Genomic DNA, 21,631 nt, shown 5'->3' on the forward strand with positions numbered 1-21,631 from the left:
TGTTCAACTGCTGTTCACATGGAACCCTTCTCCACTTCAGTCTTCAAAGTTCTCGTTTGAATATTTGCTATTTTCATTTTCATTTTTATTTTCATTATTTTTTTTTCTTTTTTTTTTAATTATATTATTATTATTTATTTATTTATTTAATTTTATTTTGTACGCTTATAGTTGACTTCATCAAGTTTTTGCGCCTTATTAATAGAAGCAGTAGTAGTAGTTCTTTTTTTTTTTATATATTTATCTTCTTTTTTTCTTCTTTTTTTTTCTTCTCTTCTCTCAAGGCCTGACTAAGCGCGTTGGGTTACGCTGCTGGTCAGGCATCTGCTTGGCTGATGTGGTGTAGCGTATATGGATTTGTCCGAACGCAGTGACGCCTCCTTCAGCTACTGAAACTGAAACTGATAAAGGACAATGCCCACCCTTCTGACAGTGGAGATAGTGTTCTTGCTAGAGCTTTGGTAATGCATGATGATGAATAGTGTTCTTGCTAGAGCTTTGGTAACGCATGATGATGAAGCCCTCTTTTGACAGAAAATCGAGCACAAATCTGCCCACCGACACAAGTCACAACAACACAGTGATTGCAGAAACTTAGGAAAATGTCAGCTCCCTTCTACACAGACCCAGTACCAGATACATGCCAGCTGATACCAGAGTCATCCCCAAGGGTGACAGTAAGCAGCCTATGACTGGAACACCTGGACAGTATGCAGCCTATGACTGGAACACCTGGACAGTATGCAGCCTATGACTGGAACACCTGGACATGGCAGCCACGGAACTTCCATCATCCAAGACATCAGTGGGGATAGAACTATGACAAGGGACCCTCAGATTTTGACTCATTACCAATGGGCTTCACCCAGACAGTTCACAAAGTTTTTCTAACCTTCCTGTTCATGACTTTGAGCACTCTCTTACACTGCTGGTTGTGACCTAGAAAGTTCACAAAGTTTTTTCTAACCTTCCTGTTCATGACTGAGCACTCTGTTGCACTGCTGGTTATGACCTAGAAAGTTCATGAAGTTTTTCTAACCTTCCTGTTCATGACTTTGAGCACTCTCTTACACTGCTGGTTATGACCTAGAAAGTTCATGAAGTTTTTCTAACCTTCCTGTTCATGATTGAGCACTCTCATACACTGCTGGTTATGACCTAGAAAGTTCATGAAGTTTTTCTAACCTTCCTGTTCATGATTGAGCACTCTCATACACTGCTGGTTATGACCTAGAAAGTTCACAAACTTTTTTCTAACCTTCCTGTTCATGACTGAGCACTCTATTGCACTGCTGGTTGTGCTGTTACCATGAACAGTGTTTGATACCGAATACTGAACTGTGCACTTCCCATGCTCAAAAACTTTTTTCATCCTATCTGATCTTACATTGCATTAGATTCTCACTCCTTTGTACACAGGGGATATATTTTTTCTTTTCTTTCGTCTAAAATCACACTATGTGGACAGATGTTAAACTAGGAAACACGCACACACACACACACACACACACACACAGCAGACAATGACTCAGTACTGTCAGCTGGTGGAGGTTTCAATGTCCAGACATGACAACAGCCTAGACCAATGAGGAACAGAGGGACCTGTCCTTTCTCCATGGCAGCACAAAAATAAACTGGCCACCACTGCATGAAAAGAATCCTTTTTTTTTTTTTTTTTTTGGACAAGTCATAAAGAAATCTTTTTTCCCCAAAACTCATATTTCAAAACATCAAAACACAAATTCTCCATGACCCACTGGTCTGACAGGCTCCAGCAGTGGTCTCATTCCTGTCTTGTGTAAAACACTACTCCACCAAGTTGTGAAATCAAAAGTAGTAGCGGCTTGTAGCCTCCCTTTGTATATTACCTCCCTTCTGCTTACACAAAGTTACATTCAGGGCTTAAAGTATAAAAAGAACCTCAGATTCTACTGGGGCCAACAGGGGAATGGCGGGCAGAAGGGTCAGGGGCTCAGGGGGTCAGGGGGGAGTGGAGATGGGAGGGTATCACTGCTATGAGACTGGGGGGCAGAACAGGGATGATAGCAATCTTCACTCAGGCCCTGTCTCTGTCACCACCTTGTCCGGAATGACTGTCACCTTGTCCGGAACAGACTGCTGTCTCAGGTGGATTCTCTTGTGCTTGGTCAGTGTGCCTTTCTCCGTGAACGTCTTGTGACAAACATCACACTCGAACGGCCTGAGGCCAGTGTGGATTATCTTATGCTTCTTCAGGCTGCAGTTCATGGTGAAAGACTTGAAACAAATATCACAGTGAAACCGCTTCTCACCGGTGTGAGTCAGCTGGTGTCGAACCATGTTGCTACGCATGGCGAAGACTCTGCCACACGTTTTGCAAGGAAACGGTGGTCCCCGAGCATCTCCGGCCGGAAGTCTTTTCCTGGGTTTGTACACCCTCCCACCAGTGTGGACCACCTGATGCAGCTTCAACATAGACGGGTAAAGGAAACACTTATCGCAAATGTCGCACTTGTTCTTTTTAGATTTCTCGTGCGTCATTTTTTTGTGGGCCCTCAAGGCCCTTTCAGACCAGTAGGACCTTTTGCACACATCACAGGGAAACGACTTTTCACCGTAGTGAGTAAGAATGTGTTCCTTCAACCAGTAGCTCTGGGTGAAGGCTTTTTCACACATGGGACACTTGTGGGGTTTTAGGCCTAAATGCCTCCGTTGATGTCTTCTCATATTGCTTGCTAAGGTAAAAGTAGCTCCACAGGTTTCGCACACAAACTGCCTCTGACCAAAATGGTTTTTCTTGTGCCTCCGCAGGTTGAAGTCCTGCTGAAAGGCCTTTCCGCAGATGTCACACACAAATTTCTTCTCGGTGTTGTGGCTTTGTTTGTGCCTTGACAGGCGACTTGAGTTGATGCAGATCTTGCCACACTGATCACACACCTGTGGAATGTTAGGCTTGTGGTTGTTCTTGTAGTGTATCGACAATTTATTCCTGGAGCTGAACAACTTGCCACACACTTCACACACACACGTCTCGTCCCGAGTGTGGGTCAGTCTGTGCTTCTCCAGATGATTCTCCCTTTTGAAAACCTTGCCACACTCATCGCAGGGGAAGCTCTTCTGATCATGGATTTTCATGTGCCTCTTCAATTCAGACGCTGTCCGAAACATGGCGTCGCACTTGTCACACATGAACCGTTTCTCATTGTGGTCCATCACTCGGTGATTGCTCAGGTACTCTGGCATCAGGAAAGACTTCCCGCACAAGTCACACACGTTGGGTTTCAGGACACTGTGCAGGTACTTGTGAGATTTCAGGGAGGTTGGGGTGGCTACAGCCTTGCCACAGAGATCACACACGTACGGTCTGGGCTTGGTGTTCCTTGCTCGCCTGCGTCGTCGGGCTGAAGGCGCACTGTGACTGACCAGTGGACGGGCGGTGGAAGGCGGCAAGTGATAGTCCTACAACACATGTGACAAAAGTTTGTTAAACTGCCTCTTATGTGCTCAACTTCAATCCAGATATACCTCACAGATGATGCAACAAAAACAATAGTTACTTTGACTTCAAGACTTCAGACAACTTCTTTCCAGATTGGATTACAGATATTCTTTTTCAAAAGGTTTTCCTTCTCTCCTGGAACCTGTACAGAAAATACAAAACTCAGCTGCTCGCCTTATCTTCAAAGCCTCTTGGGTGTACTACACCTCCTATATAAGGTAAACTGGCTTCCAGTGTCTGAGAGAATAAAGTTCCAACTTGCTTGTAAATTTCAATTAACTGACTGGTTCAGCAGCCTCATACCTTTCTGACCCAGGGAAGATTTAGTGTCCACCCCCCACCCCTGTGTTCTCCGCCTGACACAAGCATGTTTGAAATTCCACGTTACAGATCTATGCAAGTCTCATGGTTTATGAATATTTGCACACTACAGACCTTGGTTTTGAAAATCCGTATTACAGAATATCAGACAACATTCCACAATTAAATCTTTCAAAGCTGATCTTACGCAAATTTGTTCAAATGATATTTCAAATGATAGATCATGAACACTTAAGCCCTGAGAAACAACACACATCAGACTAGCTAATCCCAAAAAAGCACACTAAAAGACCCAAGGCATCACCATCATTCAAACAACACCGTTACTCACGTGATCATGGGAACATCTCCGGCTAATCTCCTCCTGACCAAGCTCCAACACCAGCTCCTGAACAAGCCCATCGACTGTTTCATCTGGAACACGTTGCTGGGAGGGCTCCGCTTCTTCATCAGCTCTTGTTTCTGCAGCTACATCAGTCACTGGACTCTGAACACAACTCTCGGCAGTCTGCGAGTCATCAGGGTCTGACACATCCCCAGTGCCATCGTCCGCTGGACCAAGGAGACACAGGAACACCTGGGGTGTCTCATCGTCCTCACGCTCTGTCCTTTCTCCCTCCTGCTCGCCCGTGACATGATTCAGAAGGCCGCTGAAGGGAGACAATTCTGTTCCAACAGTCTCCTGGTCTGGGAGAGTCAGCTGTGCATTGTTGAGTACTGCTATTTCCCCTGCCCCACACTCGTGGAGGTAATCCCACATGGCCTCCATGCTGTCAAAAGAGATTGCCTCACCCGTTTCAAGAGCCAGCTGGTCTGTCTGGGCGGTGCCTGTGTCGTCACTGACCGTACCGTTAGCGATCACACTGTCCAGCCCCCCACCTTCTCCCGTCCCGTCGTTCATGTCCACCACAAAACTCTCCTGCGGTGTGTCCTCCGAATCAGCCAGGCCTGACCCTTTCCTAGACAACACAGCGCTTTCTTCCTCCTCTTTCCCTCCTTCTTCCCCCTCCATTGTCCCTTTCCCTTCAACCCTGTCTTCCTCTTCCCCTTCTTCCTCCCCCTCCAACCCCTTTCTCCCTTCAGACAACTCAGCCTTCAGCTCAGCAGCACCTTCACCATCACCTTCAGCAGATCTTTCAAACTGGTCATCACTTTTCATCAAAGTATCATCATCTCCATAACCTGCTTCAGTGTCTAGGCAGACACTGGCTGTTTCATCATCTTCAGTATCCTCTTGAAAGAGGTCGTTGTCTTCAAGGTCATTCTGAACAGATCTGCAGCTGCCGTCTTTGTCGGCACTGTGACCCTGGTGTTCTGGAGAGACTTTACAGCCCTGACTGTTGGCGTCCTGTTCAATGGGGAGGTGACCTCTTTGGTGATGTGGATCAGAGACATCATCTTCAACACCCTGCGGAGGACCTCCAGACATGACGATGTCTTCATCGTCCTTCAGGAATCCAGGAGGACAGATACCACCACCATCAGTGATGTTGTCTTTAGCGTCTGCTTGCAGCTCCTTGTCACTGTCTGTCTTTTCAACACTGCAGGAGTCTTCTCTCCCTGTCGCTCTCTCTGTCCAAGTGGTCTCCCCTTCAACAGGACCTTTCTGTTGGTCGAGAACAAAGGAGGATCTGGTTTAATTTTTTTTTTTTTTTTAAATAAAATAATCCTCGATTTCTCCTAATGTTTCAAATAGCAGAATGTTTAAAATATTTTATTCTGAGCATTTCAAACAGATGTTATCATTACATTTCAAAAACATTCCATTCTAAACCTTTAAAAAGTCTTGTTCTAAACATTTTAAAAAATTCTATTCTACAGAGACTATACCAAACATTTCTACAATTGTATTCTAAACCTAAAAAAGAAGAAAAGTCTTTATTCCAAACATTCGAAAAAGATTCAATTCAAAACCATGAAAAAGCTTTAATAGCTTTATTCTAAACATTAAAAAAAATAAAAAATAAAAAAATAAAAACATAGGGCATAGGACAATTTTGAGCCTGTATCATATTTTCACTTAAAAAATAAGTTTTCAATAAGCCTTACAGATTAATCACAATTAGATTTCCTCTCCTACTTTATCAGCTAATATTTATCTTTTTTCAATTAGATTTTCTCCCTTTTTTTTAATCAGCTAAAATTATCTTCTTTTTTTTTCCTCTTCATCTATCAGATTGTCCTCTGCAAAACATCTCTCCACACCTCAACTTCGCCATTTAAGCTGCAGTAGTTCCATCCTCCACCCAAATATTGAAAAAAAAACAACCACATCCATTAATCAGGTTAAGTAACCATATGATTTGTAAGATGAGTGTTGTGTGTGTGTGATGGGTTTTGTGTGTGTGTGTGTGTGTGTGTGTGTGCGCGCGTGCGCACATTATGTATAAATTAGAGTTTAAGTGTTTGGTATGGATGTACGGCATGCAACTTGTAGAACTTGTAGTTACTATGCATGTTTTCCAACACTGGTTTTCAAACCCTAAGGCACAACTGAGCATGTTAAACATGGAAAGGTGGCAATATAAGTTAAGAAACCATCATTATTACCGTGTCCTCACTACCCTCCTTGACTCTGGCCATGCCGTGGCTGCGGACTGTGCCAGGAGGAGAGCACCTTGGATAACGATCGCCATCCTCCTCTCCCCTGTCACCAACCCCTTCGTCACACCCTTCCTTCTCTTTGGATGCGCTATTTCCCGATGTTTGGTGGCTTGAAGAACTGCTCGGGGCGCCCATAGTGACGGTCCAGTTACACCAGTGGCAGGACGTGGACAACGGAGTGTCGCATGTCTTGCAGACCCCAGTTATGCTGGATGCCAGCACCTTTGATGTGTACTCGTAGCTTGGGGCAAAAAGCAACAACATTTTTTTTCTTTTCTTTTTTAGGTCACATAGAATAACACCTGAAAACAAAAAACCCATAAAAATGAACTTTTTTTTCTTTTTTTTTTTTTTTAGGTCACACAGAAAAACATGTCTATCAAACATACCTCTTACAACAGGATTTCCACAGATACGAACAAACAAAAATTCCTTCTTTTTTTTTCCGACCGTTTCCAGACCACATTGAAAATTTTCCATACCAACCACAAAACAAAACAAAATCAAAAATGTGTCCACTATATTAAAAGAGATCAGCAGATAAATGAGATATCCCAGTATTGGTGATCAATTTTCAGTACTTTTTGGTTTTTTCAATTGTTTGGTTGTTGTTGTTTTTAATGCATTCAGCTTTGTTGAATGGTACTGGTCAAGGAGTTTATCAAAAGAACAAGACTTTTTCAGATCCTGAAGGGCAAATAATCTATTTTTTCAGGACTTTTCCAGCCCTGAAAGTGGTTCTCTCATTTTTCCACCTTTTCCAGACTTCCATGTCCGTAAGAACCCTACTAAAAAACGGCAAAAAGAGATGACTTTTTTGATATTTTATTATTATTTTTTCAATCCATTTATAATTCTTTCACCCATGTTCCATATGTTGAATGTTTCCTCTCTCTGTGCACTGATTCAATCTGACAGTGTCTGAGTGACAGCAAACCTAAAGGCACTGTCACTGTGTCTCAATCAATCCAGTTCACACACAATACCATATTTGCAGAGAAGACACACACTTCAACACTGGACTTGTTTCACAAGACAACAATACCATACAAACACAAAACCAAACAAGCCCACCGATGCTACACACACAGAGAAAATATTTCACAAGATCACCAAAGGCCACACAGAGATTTCACAAGACCACGGATGCATCTAACACAGAGAAGATATTTGACAAGACTACCGAAACCAAATACACAAAGATACCTTACAAGATCTCTGATGCCACATACACAGAGAAAACACACAGTTCAAAGCCCACTGAGGCCACCACAGTCACTACCTGAAGAAGAAATACAGTGTATACTCACTACTTGAGGAAGTAACACACTCACTGCTTTGAGGAAGGACACTCACTACTTGAGGAAGAAGGACACTCACAACTTGAAGAAGAACAACTCACGACTTCAGGAAGAACAACACTCACTACTTGAGGAAGAACAACACTCACTACTTGATGAAGATACACGTTCACTACTTGAGGAGGTAACACACTCACGACTTGAGGAAGAAGAACACTCACTACTTCAGGAATAAGAACACTCACTAAATCAGGAAGAACACTCACTACTTAAGGAAGATACACAATCACTACTGGAGGAAAAGGACACTCACTACTTGAGGAAGGAAGAACACTCACCACTTGAGGAAGAATGACATTCGCTACTTGAGGAAGAACACTCACTACTTGAAGAAGAAGAACGCTCACTATTTGAGAAAGAAGAGGGGGAAAGAACACTCACTACTTGAGGAAGAAGGACACTCACTACTTGAGGAAGAAGGACACTCACCACTTGAGGAAGAATGACATTCGCTACTTGAGGAAGAACACTCACTACTTGAGGAAGTAGAAGGGCAGTCGCTGCTTAAGGAAGTAGGACAGTCACTACTTGTGGAAGGAAGGAAGGACACTCACTGCTTGAGGAAGAACACTCACAACTTCAGGAAGGAGGACACTCACTACTTGAGGAAGGAGGGCACTCATTACTTGAGGAAGAACACCCACTACTTGAGGAAGGAGGGCACTCAATACTTGAGGAAGAACACTCACTACTTGAGGAAGTAGAAGGGCAGTCGCTGCTTAAGGAAGTAGGACAGTCGCTACTTGTGGAAGGAAGGAGGACACTCACTACTTGAGGAAGGAAGGACACTCATACCTGAGGAAGAAGAAGCACACTCACTCCTTCAGGAAGAACACTCACAACTTGAGGAAGAAGAAGCACACTCACTACTCGAGGAAAGGAAGTAGAAGGAAGAAGAACACTCACTACTTCAGGAAGAACACTCACAACTTGAGGAAGAAGAAGGACACTCACTGCTTGAGGGAGACAGACACTCACTACATAAAGGAGGAGGAAGGAGGACACTCACTATTTGAGGAAGAAGCAGGCAATGTCCCTGTCCTCGTGTAGGCCTTGCTGAGCCCCGAGTCGTTTCCAGTGCCGGTAGGCAGCAGAAGGGAGAGAAGACACTCCTGCAAACTCTGGCTGCCCTCCCTTGCCTCTCTGCTGCTCCACAGAGATGCCGCCTCCGTCTTTGTTCTTGTCATGTTCTCTGTCCGTATGCGTAAGATCTTCCGTTCCGCCGTTATCGTCACTGGCGTCCAAGTCATCGCTGGCTGCTGTGCCTGTGCGATCTTCCGGTCTGTCTGCGTCTTTGCAGGCTGTGACTGAGCCGTTCTTCTTTCTTGCCGAGTTCTTATTGTCTGTGTTCTTACTGATGGAGTTCTTACTGGCTGTGTTCTTTCTGCGTGAGTTCTTACTGACTGTGCCCTTACGGACTGAGTTTTTACTGGGTGTGTCCTTACTAACTGTGTTCTTACTGCATGTGTTTTTACTGCCCGAGTTCTTACTGACTGTGTCCTTACTGCCTGAGTTCTTACTGGCTGAGTCCTTCCTCACTGTGTCCTTACTGCCTGAGTTCTTACTGGCTGAGTCCTTCCTCACTGTGTCCTTACTGGCTGAGTTTTTACCGACTGAATTCTCAATGGCTAAGTCCTTTCTGGGTGTGTCCACAATGGGTGCCTCCTCACTGGCAGAGTACGGGCGGAATATCTTTCTGTTTGCCCTCTTGGGTTTGCTGGCTGCATCTGTATGATCAAACTTATGGCATGAATATACATGTATGATGTATACTGAAGGCAAAACCCTAATGGCTCACATGCTCACATGCACACAGTGGTACAGCATTCTTTTTTTTTTTTTCACAACACTTGTCAACCATAAAGCAAATAATCAGATCTAGGCAGAGAAGAAAATAATTAAACACTTGTAGTTAAAAAATAAGAAAATTTATTGCTTTTTTTTTTTGTCTGTTTATCTTAAACTGGTGTGCAAGGATTTCAGATCCTCAACAGCCTAAGCACTGCTAAAGCTAAAAAAATGTTAACTAAACAAAACAAAAAAACCAACAACAAAAAACCCCCAAAACACAAAAGGAAAATATACATATACTTGAACACAGGAACAATAAATGATGAAGGATAGTTTCTGCAGTGACTACAGCCTCTAGGATCTCATTTTCTTCATTCATATAAACATTAAATTAATTAAAGAATATCAGAACATGATTAAAGAATATCAGAAATCTCTAAAAAAAAAAAAATTTTTCTTAACTGACAGAGGGATTTAGGAAGTCACAACTTGAAGCCCTTAATATGTGCTTTCAGTGGTGTCTAAAAGAAATAACAAAAAACAATGTACCATTGATTGATTTTTAATAATTAAATTTTCAACTGAAAACTTCAAGTGAAAGAAAATAATAAATGGATCATGATTCTGGACTCTGTGACAACAACAACAAAATATATAGCCATTGTCTATTTCACTTCACATCATCTTCATACTTGTATTACATTTTTTTTTTGACACAACAGATTTCTCTGTGTGAAATTCGGGCTGCTCTGCCCAGGGAGAGCGCGTCGCTACACTGAGAGCGCCACCCTTTTTTTTTTTTTTTTTTCCTGCCTGCAGTTTTTTTTCTATTTGTTTTCCTTTCCAAGTGGATTTTTCTACAGAATTTTGCCAGGGACAACTCTTTTGTTGCCATGGGTTCTTTTACGCCTGCTAAGAGCATGCTACACATGGGCCCCTCAGTTTATCGTCTCATCCACATGACTAGCATCCGGACCACCACTCAAGGTCTAGTGGAGGGGGAGAAAATACTGGCGACTGTGCTGGGATTCAAACCAGTGCGCTCACATTCTTTCGCTTCTTAGGTGGATGCGTTACCTCTAGACCATCAGTCCACACCCTAAGTTGGTTGCCAGCTGTTGCCCCTGGCTGCTGGAGATAGGTGCTGTTTGGTGACTCATCACCAAAGGCGTGTTAAAGGTTAGAAGTTGAAAGTTAACTCTCAGGGGAAAATCCCTCTGAACCAAATCTCTTGGCAGAGATTCAAACCTCAAACCCAAGGGTCGTGAGTCCGGCTGAGCTATATATGCATGTTTACTCGATGTACTTTTTCAGAGACTGCTGGCACCTTACCTTTTTTGCTAGAGGGGGCAGGAAGAGCGATGGTTCTGGTTCGAACCTTTCGTGGCGGTGCAGACGTGGAGCTGTCTGCTGCAGGACGTTTTCGCACTGAGCGTTTCTGTAAAAAAATAATAAGCTTTAAACACCTAAATTCAGCTAATCCATTTTTGAAGAGATCTCACATTTGACACTGTTCCAACTACAGATCAGACTGCCAAGACCAACCTAATCAAGAAAGACATAACCAAAAGATCAAGTTTGTAAAGACGCATATGACATATGGTCACAAAAATCAAAATGTACTTAGTAAATAAAGAACTAAATAAGTAAATGAGTGAAATGCACACATCCATACACCCCCATCCCCCTGCACACACATACACCTGAAAAGGAGGGTAGACCTGTACTGTGCAATTCAAAAACATTGCATGTCTTATATGAGTTTGAAATTCCTTACACTCACAAGCATTTGTTTTTCTAGCTTTGTTTGTCCTGCATGTCTGTTCAGGATGACAAATTTAAGAGCTGCAATCCAATGCTGCAAGGAGAAAGTGAAGACGGGGGTGGATATTGTATACTACTGATAGCAGTACACCACCTATCTTCCGTCAAAGACCACACTCAGCATTTTATCAAAAAATAAAAATAGAAATCAAAATAAACAGAAAATAACCTTGGGTGGGTCCGGACTATGGTCAAAAATAGTGGGAACAGCATTTTCTCTCAAACGGACGGTCTGGCCAGTGCGATCAAGACAAGACTCCTCAAAATGACTGGAGCACAACCTGGAGAACTTGGACACCTTGAAGTTCTCTCTCTTCACAGCTTTCACCCATTCCTCACGCTGGGTAGGATCCCTGGGAAATCTGAAAAACACAAGGAAAAGCCTTTATGGATCACTCGTGATTTCGGCTTATTTGAAAACAGCAATGACAAAACTGAAAGCACAAGTTCTGAAGTAGGTGTTGAAGTAGGTGGGAAGTGGTGGTTAACAATAACTTGCATATATTTATATATTGATCCATATAATTTTGATCCCCATCAGAAAAGAATGTTTGTCAGACCGACAGCTGTGTGCTGGAAACCAAACAGTTCCATCTGATAAAGCCCACACCAGTCAGCACTGTATCAGAATCAGAATAACTTCATTATCTCAGAGAAATTAAACCTTTCACTTCCGCACATGGATATATCCGTGGTTATGGCATTATCAACAGTCCAGCCACTTATATACATATGCTTACTTCCTTCCAAACGGTGACTGACTCGATGCGTGTTCGAAGCAGTACCTCAGCAAGTTCTGGCTCAACTTTGATGCCATTTTTTGTGTTTTGTACAATGAAAAGCTGTTGAGCACGTGAACATGACTGCCAGAATGTACAGTACAGAAGAGGTGGCTAGAATATTGTTTGATTTTCCATACAATGTTGACAATAGCAACTACAAAAACGTGATAGAAAACGAAAGTAATGTTGTTGATAAACAGAAGTAATCCTGGTTATCCTGATGATGATTGAATGTACACTGACAGGAAAGGGGTGGGGTCACGTTATAAGTGGGTATAGAAAAAAACCCAATATTTTAGCTTCAAACCTTCATTTTGGGGTTTTCATTTACTATTACACCCTCCAGATGAAAGCTTCAAGCCTAAATATTGGTTATAGTGAGCTTTTGTGTTGTAATATTGTGTGATAGTGTTTGTGGGTTGTTGGGTAGGAAGGGGTGTGTGTGGGTGTATGAGAGTGTTTATGAATAGTGTTTATGTTTAACTCTTTCTATACTAAGGTATGCTATAGCGTGCCTCATGCGCACGCTTTGTTACTGTGGTTCGCTATAGCGTACCGTAAGTTTAAAAATTCACAGTCCATAGGTTAACGGTTTTGTGCAAAACTAAACAGCACAGCTCTGTTCTACAGTCACCCAAAGGTGCACCTGTACTTTTATTGTGGCTGAAAATGCCTTTGTTTGAGTACAATACATGCAAGCATAGAGTCACCCTTCGCACTCGTTTGCTCGACAAGATGACGTCTCCGTCAATTCGGCAAGTACTGTGGCTCAAAGTCGAATGCAAACTGATTCTATAGTGGATATCTACTGTGCATACGCATTTGCCCATTCAACTGCTACAATTAGAAAGTGTCTATGGTTACAAAAGACTACATCTGTAAAATTTCTGTTACATGAAAAAACTCACCCTCTTTATGTCAGTTGTGAAAAACAGATATTTTTCAAAATATGATAAATCAGTCAATAATTAAGTGAGTGCTTTGAAACTGTGCGAAATGTTAGTCCATTCTATTCTTTATATTATCACAAAATTTCACAGCTATATGTAATTGCATTCTTTTTAGATATTTTTCTTGTAACATAAACAAATGGCCAGTAGAGAGTACAATGAAGGAAGTCATCGAGCAGTATTGAATGAGTTAAAACAACATGATAGGTGAGGAAACAACATAATTGTACTTGCTTGTTGTGTATAATACATTTGGTATTATTTTAGCACCATTTCCACAAATTAAATAAACAAACTTGAATTTTCTTCTTTTTTTTTTGCAAAATACTTTGTGTGCTGTTTTTCCTAAAAAAAAATCCGACTTATCTTCCCCCTGACTGGGGGAATGTCAACATCAAACTTATGGTAATCATATTCTCCATTCATTTTCCTTCAAGAAAACATATACCTTTACATACTTTTTAGTATAATTCTTATTTCTGTGATTTTTTTGTTTTTTTTGTTTTGTTTTTGTTTTTGTTTTTTTTTGAGGTTGGTGATTATTTTGCAAAAATCAAAAATAGTTCCAGAAGTGAAAAGATTAAGTGTGGCGAAGTCTGTGGTATAAAAGTATACAGATTACAAGCAGGACAGTAAGATCAAAGGGCCAAGAAGAGAGGCACCTCACTGATTCCAAGACATGTTTATTTCGGAAAACCCTGTGGGGGGACATGAAAATCTACACTACGTTTGATCCAATGCGACAGCCTGAGCACTGTGATGGCTGCACCTTTGACTTCCTTCAGCTGGACTTGGACTTTCCTCAGGTGGAGTTTCTTCACCAGCATGCCTTGAATCACCCTCTGCTGATTCAGATAACCCAGCACCTCCGCTCACCTGGGCAGAACCTCCGCCATCCGCTATGCGTTTGCGTTTACGAGGCACCTGAACAAAGAACATGATGAATGTGCAAATAACGTACAAAATGTAAGCTTTTATTTTTGTTTGCTTTTGTTTTTTGCACCACACAAACTTTTTGCTCAGATTTTAAATTGTAAGTGGACTCATTACAAGGATAAAAGGCCATCAAAAGAGATAACACCATTGTATACTGATGAATTCATCATACATGCATGTTTTGTGAGCATGCGTGCAGTGTGTGTGTGTGTATGTGATCTTAACATCAAAACGCTTTGTGCTAATAATCCTCAAATAATCCTTTCTTCATGGAAAAAAAAGAAATGTTTTATGAATTTCTTCCTTTGGAGTGTGATGATGTCTGTTTTATATGTGTAATGTTTATATTTATTTTGTAATAACTGCAGCAGAGGAGACCACAGAATATTTTATACTTTCATACGGGAAATAAAAGACAACGTTATTTTGCCACAGTAATCTTTAAAATATCTATGAGTCAAAAGGAATTGCTCTCTCTCTCCACTCGAAAATCTCTTCGACCCTGAAATTATTGCCAGGGTCAAGAGCTAGATCTTTGGACATAAGAAATAACAAAACTGCCTCTGAAAATGCAGGAAAAGCAGATCATTCTTTAACCTGTACTCCCTTACATAACGTTACAACAGCTCCACATAGTGGTATGGTAAACATTCATACAAATGCTACAAGTGTACCACCCAACACATCACATGAAATCAGATCCGACAAAATCATTGATAGGTTTAGGTTTAGTTTCACTTTCAGTTTCTCAAGGAGATATCGCTGCCTTCAAACAAGTCTACATGTGCTCCATCACATCTCAAACCTGCTACACACACACACACACACACACACACACACACGCGCGCGTCTATACACACAGGCACATGCTTGCAATGATAGGAATACACTTTTTTCCCCTTGCAGAGAAGACAGTGCTTTCTCTTCAGTATCATTACCGTAACAATTCCATACCACATACCACATCAATACAACAGAATGGCAACTTGCAACATATCTGGCAAATTGCAATACATAATGTACAGTATGCAAGGATATTTCTAAATTCCAAATCAAGAAAAACTCAAAACAAGCAGAAAAAACTCAAACATGTAAACATTGACAAACACATGACACTTTGACTCTTTCAATGCTAAGGTACGCTATAGTGTATCTCATGCGCACAACACTTCGTTAATGTGGTGCACTATTGCTTACATCAAGTGTATGCATGCGTGTATGCGCGCGTATTCATACATGCACGAATTCATACAAATGTGTCCAAAAATAATGCTTTGCATATTTACATTTCATCTAAAAAGAAACTTTAAAACATTTCTTTGTGGATGGCTACCTTTTCAGAAGGCGTGGGGAAGTCAAATATCGTTGGCACAGCATCCTCTCTGAGATGTGTATGTTGCCCAAACCGGTAGAAATGCTTCTCTTCAAAATGTGTGGAACACAGCACTGCAAATCGGGATGGGTAGTAGTTGTCTCTCCGCAACTTCTCAACCCACTGTTTCACTCGTTCAGGATGCTTATGAGGAAACCTGAAAGTGGTAAGGAATTAAGAAGAAAAAGACAAATCAGCTCAAGAAATTGCAAGTGCGTCCCTACATACACACATTTGCTTGTACATACTAGAGCACAGACAAATATGCACACAAACACATGACATTCATGCAGACAGAGACACACACAGACACAGATGCACATACTGCATGCACGCACGCACACACACACGTATGCGCATGTGCGATCAAGTTTAGTCTAAATACATTTTCTTCCAGTGCACAACCTATTTCAATTCAGAATAAGTGATCTTTTTTTTTCTCTTTTCTAATCACTTCAAAAAAAAACTTTTCCATCATCTCAGTTATATTTAAGTCAACAGAAAAGTGCACGCACACACACACACACACACACACACACATACACACACACACACAAATGGAGAGACAGAAAGACAGACAGACAGACACAGAGAGAGAGAGGTATATGATTGAGAGAGACACAGAGAGAGATGAAGCTGATGAATGCATAAATAAATACATTCCATTAAAATTTTCAGCTTGTGTTTCTGATTTGTTTCGTTCTGGTTTTTGTTCTTTACATTAGTATTTTACAAGGTTCACAGAAGAGGCAAGCTTGTCTTTTCATTTGTCTGGTATCAGCCCCCCTGGTCAGAAAGAGAATGAAATCTGCATACAGTTATCTGCAAGAAGCATCATTCTTTGAATAGTTTGATTCCAAAAGCAAACAATCAATCGTTAATTACCAAATTTTCTCTGTCATGAGAATGCTTAAATGTTTCCATAAGTCACACATCCTTGCTGGGACAGTTATTCACTTCCATGACTGCAAGAGCTATGATTGTTATCATAGACTTGATATCATAATTGTGGAACGCTCTTGTTTGGTGCTTGTCAATCTTTCACAAGTTTGTAAGTTTTATTGTTGTTGTTGGGTCGCAGGCTGTCTTCAATGTCTTGGCAATGCTCTTCGATCCATTTCTCTACGGCTGCTCTTTTCATGCTTTCCTTGATCTCCTGGTTGACAGCTCTGTATTGTTTCACTCCATCTACCTCATTCTTCTAATTCTTCAACTCCCTTCTTTTGTCACATCGGTCCAGGAAATCTGCTGTGACCCAGGATTTCTTTGCTGGTCAATATTTGCCAAGAATCTCACTGGCTGTTTAAGTCACTGCTGTGTTGAAAGTGTCGATCAACATATCCACATCTGTATCAGTGTCAGCACTGAAGATGGTGAGGGGAACAAATCTACCTCCTATCATAGCTTTTAAGACCTCTGCTACTTTAAGATCTTTTAGTTTTAGTTTATTGAGGATGTACTTGATTCTTGTGTGGCCATGTTTTTTGTTTTGATCATCTTCAGATTGAGGTGGAATGGCATCATCACAAAGTCATGATCACTTCCCACATCAGATCTTCGGAAAGTTTTGGTCTTGGCAGTGCTCACACTTGACTGGAAATGCTTTTTGACCATGATGTAGTCTATTTCGCTGGTGCACTCTGTCTGGGTGGTGCCAAGTACACCTTATGGGTTTCTTGTGCAGGCCAATCATGTTTGCAGTAACAAGGTCCTTGTATCTTGCAAATTCCAGGAGCATAAGGCCTCTGTTGTTTGATTTGGCATTGGAAGTCAGCCCGCAAAGGCCATTCCAGTTGTTGTAAGCATCGTCTCCCACCTTGGCATTCCAGTCCCCCTTACTTAGTTACTAACCAGGCCAGTGGGCAGGTGATTGCACCTGCATGGGAACTGGACAACCCCACCTTCCACAAGTCTCCTGCTGCCTTGCAGGGTGGTCCTGGCTGACCAAAGGCTAAAGGAGTTAACCATGACAGAAAACTGTGGTCTCAACACCACATCACTGGGCAGAAGAACTTCACCATCACCTGGGCAAATAGGACTGCCTGAGTTTGACGTCCAAGTGTCAAGGGCCTAGGCGACCTGCTAAGTTACAGTGGGGCTTGGCTGTGGTCAAAAACATGGGAGAGGGATGGGCGCTTTCAAGCTTTCAATGCACTTGTTACACCACATGAAGATGTCAACCAGCTTGAATTCCATACTGGACTGGCCATCGCCCAAGTCAAAAAGGAGAAGCTACGACTCAGGAAGGCCACAAACTTTGCTTCAGTGGACAAAAGGACAAACATACTCATGGCATCAGATTTCTGGTTCACAAAGACACTGTGAACTCTGTCATGGGGTGCCGACTTATATCCACACACTTGAACTTGAAGGCAACCCCATTCAACATCACCATGATCCAGGCTTATGCACAACAAATGATTAAGACCAGGCTGTGGAAGATTTCTACGAACATGTGCAAGAAGTTTTGGATCAAACCCCCAAGAGAGACATCATTATTACTGTGCCATGTGACCATGGACTTACAAATTAGACATGAGGAATGACATGAGAGCAACTACTTATCAAGCCCAAGAGCAAAAATATTACTAAAAGTAAAACTAAGATAAGAAGAAAAGACACAACAAAAAACAACAACAAAAACTGAACAAAAAGAAAACACATATCTCTCTCTCTCCTTCTTTCACTGCAACTGCACACAGACATTGTAAAAACAAACTGAACAAAAAGAAAACACATATCTCTCTCTCTCCTCCTTTCACTGCACAAAGAAATTGTAAAAACAAACAATAATAAGTTATTTCCTTACCGATGAAATGTGATTCCTTTCTCTGCTTCTGCCTTTGAAGGTTTTCTGGAGCAATTAAAGGCAGCACAACACGGCATGATGCTCTTTCCCTTTCTCACTCACTTAAGTTGGGAATTACTATGGCTGCCACGCGCCACGCACAACACGGCCGCCTCAAGATGTCACGCGGTGAGCAACAGGATGGTTCAGTCCACCCTGTATGATAAGTCCGACAGTCAGGACTGGGTTACACACTGACTATGATCTGCTTCAAATTTCTTAATTGTTATAGTTTAAAAGAGAAAAACAATAATTACAAACATTTTCTTTCAAAATCAGTAACTTTTTTTTTTTTTTGCAACAAATACCATTCAATCACCTGTAGTTCAATTCAATTTTATCAAAATGCTGTCTTCAATCCGCAAAACTTTATTTTACTAAGCCTTTCCCTGACAATGTGCTGTAATCCCTTCTTTTTTTTAACGCATGTGACACATCATTTCGCTTTGCTTCTTGGAAAAACAAACTGATATCCCTGATGTTTGCACTCACTCGAATGGGTTACTCCACAAAAAGCTTTTATTGTGGGTTTTTTTTAAGCAAAAAGAGCACTGCTGTCGTTTCTCATTTTGCGCATAAGAAACTGAAAGAGTAATCATCAGAATGACTGGAACTGTTTTGTTTGGTAAAACGAGCGACTTGATTTTCTCATATATATGTTTAAGCAAAAATTCATCCACAATGCTTTCATTTCAATCAAGGGAAACAAGAAAGATACAGATCAAACAAGGTCTGGTAGAATTCCAGTTGTAAAATTTAAAAGTTGAAAATTATGCACATAATAATCAGAAGCATCTGCTGACCAATACACTTGCAGTTGGTAATAACATGACTAGCAATGAATACTTTTAGTAGCATAATAATATTAAGTTCCACAAGCTAAGTAATTCAAGAATAGTATGCCAACTTGTGGAATGTTATTCCTGATCCTTTTTGCGGGCAGTTTCGGCACTTCAGTGCAGCACAGCATCCCATCCTCAGAGTTCACTTTATTTCTCGCTTTCCAGTGTCTGGAAAAAAAAAAAAGGCAGATATACTCAACACTTTACAATCAGACAAAGAAACACACACACATGCACCCACATACAAAGTGATACGTGTGCCCATAAAAACTCACGCACAGAACACACAAAATATGATATGTATGTCCAAGAATGCTTCTACCTCATTCCAGTCACCATGCTATATGGTGCTTGTCAAGAGACAAGGTTACTGATCATGCAAAGCTGTTGGTGCCAGAGGAAAGAAAATTATTCGTCAGTTATGAAATTATCTACTTCAGTATCTGTAGTGACATTTTCCATCAATTAGAAAGATCAAAGTACATACATGAATGATGAAAGGAATATGCAGGACAGGATCATCTTTATATGCATTTATATCTGTGTATCTTTATATGCATTTATATCTGTGTACTGTAAGTGTAAGGCTTTTTTCATGATTCATATTAGCAATCTGTATTATCTTTCTGTTTCTGTTTTTTTCTGTTTTTATCTTTAGTTTGTTTTCTTTTTCTTTTTTCTTTTTGTATGTCTTCATATGCTGTTTGCCATTATCTTATATAATAGTAAATACTGTACTGTGTGTTTTTTATGGGAGATGTTTTGAGCCCACTATATAATAAGGGGAGTTTCTACATTATATGTAAGAACTATATGATTATTTTCCTTGTTTTTCGTTCTTTCTTTATCTTAATTACACTGATGTCTTATTCCAGGACCAATCACTGAGGCATGGTGCCAGCAGCGTCCAGCATGATGGATGATCATGACACTGTTATCTCATCAACATAATAATAATAATGGATAAATATACTGCACACTAACCAGAAATCTACTGTAGGTGCATTACAAAACACAGTTGTTTTTTCACATAACACATTACATCAATGTTAAGTATGCACACCAAAAGGTGACAAGCAAACTACACACACACACACACACACACACACACATACATACATGCACGCGCTCACTCACAAACACGCATTATGCATGTATACATTTTAACACACATTCAAACATACATGTACAAACCAGCCACCCTGCACACATACGCAAACACAAACACATGCATGATACACAAACATACATGCACACACACAACAACACACATGCGCGCACAAACACTGAACACACCCAAACACACTTTCATACCCACGCATGCGTTTGTGTACACATACACATGTATCCACATATTGATCACTACACTTGGACAAATCCATTCACATGCTACACCACATCTGATAAGCAGATGTCTGATCAGGCCTTGATTTGAAAGAGGTGAGGGAGTCTGAATGTTGCAGGTTATCAGGGAGCCTGTTCCATGTCTTTGGTGACTGAAAATAAAATTATGTGTGTCCATTGGTCTCATTTCTGACATGAGGTATCCTGAGCAGTCAAGTATAAGATGAAGAGCGGAGCTGGTGTGAGAAAGTATTGATATGGAGGAGTTCAGGAAGGTATTTTGAGCGCCAGCTGACAGCAGAAAAAGTCGGAGCGAATAGCTTATGATCTATGCCATCAGAAACTGGCAACCAATGGAGAGACTCAAGGAGAGGAGAAACATGGTCATATTTAGAAGCTCTGTGACAGGCGCAATAGCTGAATGGTTAAAGAGTTGGACTTTCAATTTGACTGTGGAAACACGAACACATCAAGTGTATGCGTGTGGTGTACAGCGCTAAACATGAGGAAAGTGAAATGCACAAAAAGGATGCTGATGGTAGACGCAAGATGGCCGGCCAATGGCGTCAGTTGCGCGGCCTAGTATCTGTTGGCCCGCTTACGCCAGGTAAAACGCACGATAATCTATACAACACGAAAAACTGAAGTTCGGTGACATTAATTTACCTCAGCCACGCAACTAGCCTAGCACATCCGAGTACGACAAAATGTCGAACAAAAATTCGAGTCTCGAATCACTTGATCACAAATAAAGACGGGGAGCAAGATGTCAGCTGTCGGAACAAGAAGTCCACTCAAGTGCAACACCCGAGGCTGGTGCACTTTCCGAATTGAGGCATCCCCTAAGTTAGGTATAACACACCTTTCGACAACATCATTTCTAAGTAATGACCAACAACCATTCTATACTCACGAAATGTGCTTGTAGAAATCGGGGTTTCCTCTTCTTGCCAAACTTATCCAGTTGTCTGCAGCTGTGGACAATTTAGTCTTTGAACAGAAAAACGCCGAAAATCTTCACCTCTAACGAGTATGCATCACTGATCTGCACTGTCGACACATGTGGCGCTCATCGTGCGAAGCATACAGGTGTGGTGTAGAACAACTGTTCTGCTATTGCAGAAAATGCTATGCTTCCATGTGCAAGGTGGGAGGGTAAAGGCACAAACCAGTGGCCA

The 21,631-nt window shown here is 41.3% G+C and overlaps 1 protein-coding gene across 5 annotated transcripts; it reads right to left on the reverse strand.

The window, feature by feature from the left end:
* Nucleotides 1–220: 220 nt before the first annotated feature.
* LOC143297409 (uncharacterized) lies at nucleotides 221–21,631 on the reverse strand. Of its 5 annotated transcripts, none has more exons than XR_013057266.1 (12): nucleotides 21,367–21,396; nucleotides 19,175–19,277; nucleotides 18,229–18,423; nucleotides 15,381–15,576; nucleotides 13,881–14,035; nucleotides 11,549–11,741; nucleotides 10,888–10,993; nucleotides 8,774–9,491; nucleotides 6,350–6,644; nucleotides 4,131–5,405; nucleotides 1,040–3,438; nucleotides 221–967 (listed from the first exon to the last, which is right to left on the reverse strand). XR_013057266.1 is itself a non-coding variant. In XM_076609746.1 (11 exons), exons 3-11 carry the CDS (start codon nucleotides 18,303–18,305, stop codon nucleotides 2,053–2,055), a joined length of 4,401 nt encoding a protein of 1,466 aa, XP_076465861.1. In that variant the 5' UTR covers nucleotides 18,306–18,423; nucleotides 19,175–19,277; nucleotides 21,367–21,396; the 3' UTR covers nucleotides 221–2,052. The 5 variants fall into 5 exon arrangements, 3 of the variants coding, with proteins under 3 accessions (XP_076465861.1, XP_076465863.1, XP_076465864.1); XR_013057267.1 differs by having other exon boundaries at nucleotides 221–701; nucleotides 764–3,438; XM_076609746.1 differs by having other exon boundaries at nucleotides 221–3,438.

Source organism: Babylonia areolata, chromosome 22 (genome assembly GCF_041734735.1).
Source record: "Babylonia areolata isolate BAREFJ2019XMU chromosome 22, ASM4173473v1, whole genome shotgun sequence".
Taxonomy (NCBI): domain Eukaryota; kingdom Metazoa; phylum Mollusca; class Gastropoda; order Neogastropoda; family Buccinidae; genus Babylonia; species Babylonia areolata.

Bases quoted from the DNA above. Each gene is read 5' to 3' on its own strand.
- LOC143297409 (XM_076609746.1), bottom strand. From the start codon at position 18,305: ATGCCGTGTTGTGCTGCCTTTAATTGCTCCAGAAAACCTTCAAAGGCA. The intron at 11,742-13,880 runs GTGCAGCCATCA...TGTGTTTTTCAG, and splicing joins CCAGCTGAAGGAAGTCAAAG to ATTTCCCAGGGATCCTACCC. The intron at 5,406-6,349 runs GTAATAATGATG...CTCGACCAACAG, and splicing joins AGGAGGGTAGTGAGGACACG to AAAGGTCCTGTTGAAGGGGA.